The sequence below is a fragment of the Phragmites australis genome, chromosome 1 (assembly GCF_958298935.1).
Source record: "Phragmites australis chromosome 1, lpPhrAust1.1, whole genome shotgun sequence".
NCBI lineage: Eukaryota > Viridiplantae > Streptophyta > Magnoliopsida > Poales > Poaceae > Phragmites > Phragmites australis.
This window is the reverse complement of record NC_084921.1, coordinates 7,732,470-7,737,046: the sequence shown is the minus strand read 5'-3', so window position 1 is coordinate 7,737,046 and position 4,577 is coordinate 7,732,470. Positions and strand designations below refer to the sequence as shown.

General features: G+C 45.6%; 1 protein-coding gene across 1 annotated transcript; it reads right to left on the bottom strand.

The window, feature by feature from the left end:
* Positions 1 to 662: 662 nt before the first annotated feature.
* LOC133901983 (transcription factor MYB2-like) lies at positions 663 to 2,778 on the bottom strand. The gene is made up of 3 exons (XM_062343585.1): positions 2,204 to 2,778; positions 1,920 to 2,049; positions 663 to 1,759 (listed from the first exon to the last, which is right to left on the bottom strand). Exons 1-3 carry the CDS (start codon positions 2,358 to 2,360, stop codon positions 1,027 to 1,029), a joined length of 1,020 nt encoding a protein of 339 aa, XP_062199569.1. The 5' UTR covers positions 2,361 to 2,778; the 3' UTR covers positions 663 to 1,026.
* Positions 2,779 to 4,577: the final 1,799 nt, after the last annotated feature.

Sequence of the window (4,577 nt, the reverse complement as noted above, 5' to 3'; positions counted from 1 at the left end):
ACCATAGCTAAAAAAAAATATGAATGCCCAAATTTAATGTTCAGTCTAAAACCTAGTTCATGATTACTTTCTACTTCCTACGTTCAGAAATACTAGACGTATTTTTTAGCTCAGTCCTTGAAGTTAGATTTTGACTAAAATTTTCTCACAAAATGTATCATTTATAGTTACAAAACTTATATAGTGTGAAATTATTTTAATTGTAAATCTAGTTGTATAAGTTTTATATACTAGATATTCTTATAATTTGATCAAATAGTAATTGAAATATATAAAATTTAACCATTTAAAAAGAAATATATCTATTATTTTTTAATGGAGGGGAGTAAATGGATAGACACATGCAGTCTATAACGAAGTACTCAGCTCGATCGATCCCTCAAAAAAGTAGCCACCAGCTGTATTTCGCAGCCATCTCGAAGCGACAAGTCATTGCCGACTTTCCCTGGCAAGCACGCACGTACGATCGTGACCATCTCGATCGCTCACGTACGTATATCGATCGATCTCCAGATGTAGTTACACACCACCCACCACCAACACACAACTGCTCATCGATCTCTCGATCGATCACTTGGAGACAACGACCTCTCGATCGATTCCAATGCCCAGCAACCTTTCAACAAGCCGATCGAGAGCGCGCTGATGAAACCAATGGATCGGAAGGAACAGCACACACGTACGTGGATTACAGTTCCAAATGTAAATCGCGATGAAAAGTTACAACACGTACGTGTACGTACGCACCTACATACAGGCACAATCGACTGCAGCTACTACGTACACAAACTATGAGCGTCCAAACGAACAGCGGAAATCTCGATCAATCGATCGATCGGTCCGAAACGAAGCGAAAATTCTGCTAGCTTTGATCGCCACTCATCATGCATCTAGCTAGCTGCTAGATGCTCCACTAATGAACTAATGCGACATCTCGATCATCGCTAGCTTTAGTAGAGAGACATCGCAAGAAGCAACCTTCGCCCATCCGCTCAGGCTTTAGCGAGCTACCTACCTCGATTGCTTCTAGATTCCTCCTCCCCACTGATGCTCGTCGAGCTTTCTCGCCGCCGCCTGGCAGTACAGATCGTCCGTCCGCCACGTCGAGGCGTAGTCGCCGTCGCCACCCATGGCGCCGCAGCTGCTGTGGACGTTGCCGGCGCCCATCGTCACCATGGCGCTGCCGGTGCAGGTCGAGTTCAGGTAGTCCAGGAGCGTCGAGTCCGAGTAGTCGCAGTCGGCCAGGCCCAGGTCCAGTTCATCCAGGCCCAGGCTCCCCAGCGCCGCCGAGTCGAACAGGGCGGAGCCGTCGAGCTCTCCGGGGGCGCCGTACTGGTTGAACCAGCTCAGTTCTGAGAAGCAGGGCACCGGCTGGAGCGCGGTCGGTGCCGAGCCGGAGCCGGACGTCGACGTGCTCGGGCTCGGGTCGACGGGGTAGCGCTGGCGGTAGCTGCCGCTGCCTGCCGGCGCGTTATTCGCGTCGTGCTGGCACTGCTGTCTGCCGTGGATCGGCGAGGAGGAGGCCTTGCCGGCGATGTGCGCGGGGTGGAGCGGCGGCGGCAGCTCGACGTGGTGCGCGGACGTGGCGGCCATCTTCTCCAGCAGGCGAGGCATCCAGTAGCAGCGTACGGCGTCGCGGAAGACGGCGCTGTTGGCGTCCACCCGCAGCTGCCGCGCCTGCTTCTGCACCCGCGTCCGCCAGTAGTTCTTGATCTCGTTGTCCGTCCGCCCCGGCAGGTGCTGCGCTATCCTGGACCACCTGCCCACATCCCCACACACATATAGATACACATACATGCATATACGCTTTTAAACTTGTACAAATTCATACAAATATGGATGCAAGATCCAAATCAATATTTAGATGCTCGATCATATATTTGTGTGTAAGCATGTATATATGTTTGTATATTAGTTACCTATTTCCCCACTTGGAATGGAGCTCAAGGATGAGGAGCTGCTCCTCCGGCGTCAGATTGCCGCGCTTTATGTCAGGCTTGAGGTAGTTGAGCCACCTGAGCCGGCAGCTCTTGCCAGTCCTCTTCAACCCTAATTAAAGCAGCAGATCAAGATCAGATAGCTTAGTTGCGAGTGAGGTGCAGGTAATCAACTGAGAGCTTAGTTGCGAGTGAGGTGCAGGTAATCAACTGAGCTTTTCATCATCCATCGAATCGTCAGTGTGCATGTATGGAAAGAAACTCACCGGAGCAGCGGGCGAGGAGATTCCAGCGGCCTTCGCCGTGGCAAGCAATGTAGTTCATGAGGAGGTTGTCCTCCTCCAGTGTCCAGGGGCCTCTCCTCAGCTCCATCTCCTCCTCATGCTTGCTGGTCACAGCCATGGGTCCTTTCCTCTGAGACATTACTATGACCTTGCACCTGGCTTCTATGGTGATGGATGATGATCCCCTTGGAGGGTACAACCTACTTATAGATGCATATATATAGCCATGCACTGGCACTAGCAGCTACCCTAAATAAAGTGGTGGTGGGTGTGCAGGGATTAGAAAAGAAAAGGTAGGAGATCAAGTAGAAGAAGAACAAGGAGGGCCTAGCTGCATGCAGGGACAGAGAGAACTCATTGGTGGCTTCCCTTTTATAATGACTCGTGGCAATCATATGTAGGGGTTTCTGAGGGAATTAAGCTGCTGATACTAATTAAGACTCCGGTCAGGACTTTTTTAGGAGAGGGTGGTTTAATGGCTGCCTTGCCTCCTTCCATACGGAGGGGAAGGGGAAGAAGGCCAAGTGTAGTTACACTTACACACCAAAGAGAGAGAGGGGGGGGGGGGGAGGAGGTCAAGCTTCCAACTCTTTCCATGAGAGAGAGAGCGCTTTGTGGACATATTGCCCACTCTTTAGATTCTTTTCTACATGAAGCGTGTTTGACTGAACAATTTGTCACCCTTGCACTATTAGGATTAGACGAGAGAGGGGGTGACATGGAGAGATGGGCAAATTGCTGGATGTACACATGCTGAAGGTGAGCCACACCTCCTTCCTTTTGCACTGAATGACTGAAATAATAAAGAAATCACGAAAAATACAGATCGAATTAACGTGCTGCTAAATACTATTCCTTTATTTTTTTTGTTTTCTAGGATACGTATAATATTCTTTGTGATAAGATCAAATCAAAAATAGACACGTACAAGCTATAATTACATTTCTATTTTTATTTCTCCGTAAAATCATTGATATGTTTCTTCAGGACGAAATGCAGATGTTTCTTCACTCAAGCAGACGCCTGTGAGCCTATGATCAATACTGAACTGTCTTAAACCAGAACAACGTGGTGCGTAATAATTTACCACTTTGGACCAGAATTATCTGGTCAGAGGTAGTCTACTTCAAGCAAATTAACAGTAACCAATCAATCGAGGAGACTTCTGCTCGCAAAGCAAATAGCTTTTGCAGTTCTATTTTTCCAAAAAAGCCAATGAAACACTAAACTTTGGAGACAGCGCCCTGGGAAGTAAGCAAAGATTAGGTAGGAATGCTTGCACGGGTTTCCTGGATAATCATATAAATTATTCTAGAACCTAATGATTCTTGACCTAACTACATGTCCGGCCGCATGCCGGTAAAAAAATTTCAATTCAAAGGTTTAGCTGAAACAGTTGGTGCATGATGTCGCCACAGTTGTGTGCATGACATGGGGTGGTCAAATACTTGCACTTAATCTTTGTGTTGCGCATAAAGTCCGATAGAAGTGGTTGTTTCGCGGCTTCGCAATTTTCAGCCTCCTTGACTGAATTTTCTGTACTACAAATCACTGTTAAATAGGCAGAGAAATACTACTTGGAGCATGCATGCATATACTTGAAAATATTAATATAGTCAATTGACAGTAAGGCCACTACATCATGAACATCCCGATATAGAATATCTATCGGCTCCGAGGACCACAACCATATCATATCATGAACACAAAAATGGATAAACCATACAAAGATTGTTCGATCAAATCATAAAGATGGCAACAAGTAATAACACGTACATATAGCCGCATGCAGTTTATTGGAAGTGAACATTTAACACTAAGGGTTTGTTGGAATGGGTCCAGAAATTAGGCCTAAACCCTTTGGGTTGGGTCTAATCCCGACCTACTCAAGCAAGCCCTAATTTGGCAAGACAACCTAAGCTAGTTGCTAAACTAGCTAGTTCGAGTACCCAACTTTGGTTGTTCTGATAGTTGATTTTAACATGATAGATACATACGTACGTACATACGTATGCATGCATACATACATACTTATGTACGTACATACATGCATACATACATACATACATACATACATACATACATACATACATACATACATAGAGAGAGAGTAGTGACTGCAAACAAAAATTGGGCAATTGCATTCTTACCCTTATTTTGGAGTGTAATTGTGATTTTACTCTTTTTTTGACTTTATGATTTGCCCTTATTTTTTCAAACTGAAACTTGCACTTGGCTCTATTTCGTTAAGGACACTTAATGGTATGAATTCAGTTATAAAAAGATATGTATGCCCTTGCACCATTGTCCCTATTTTTCTAAGTACTTTGTGATTTTGCCCCCTATTTTGATATCA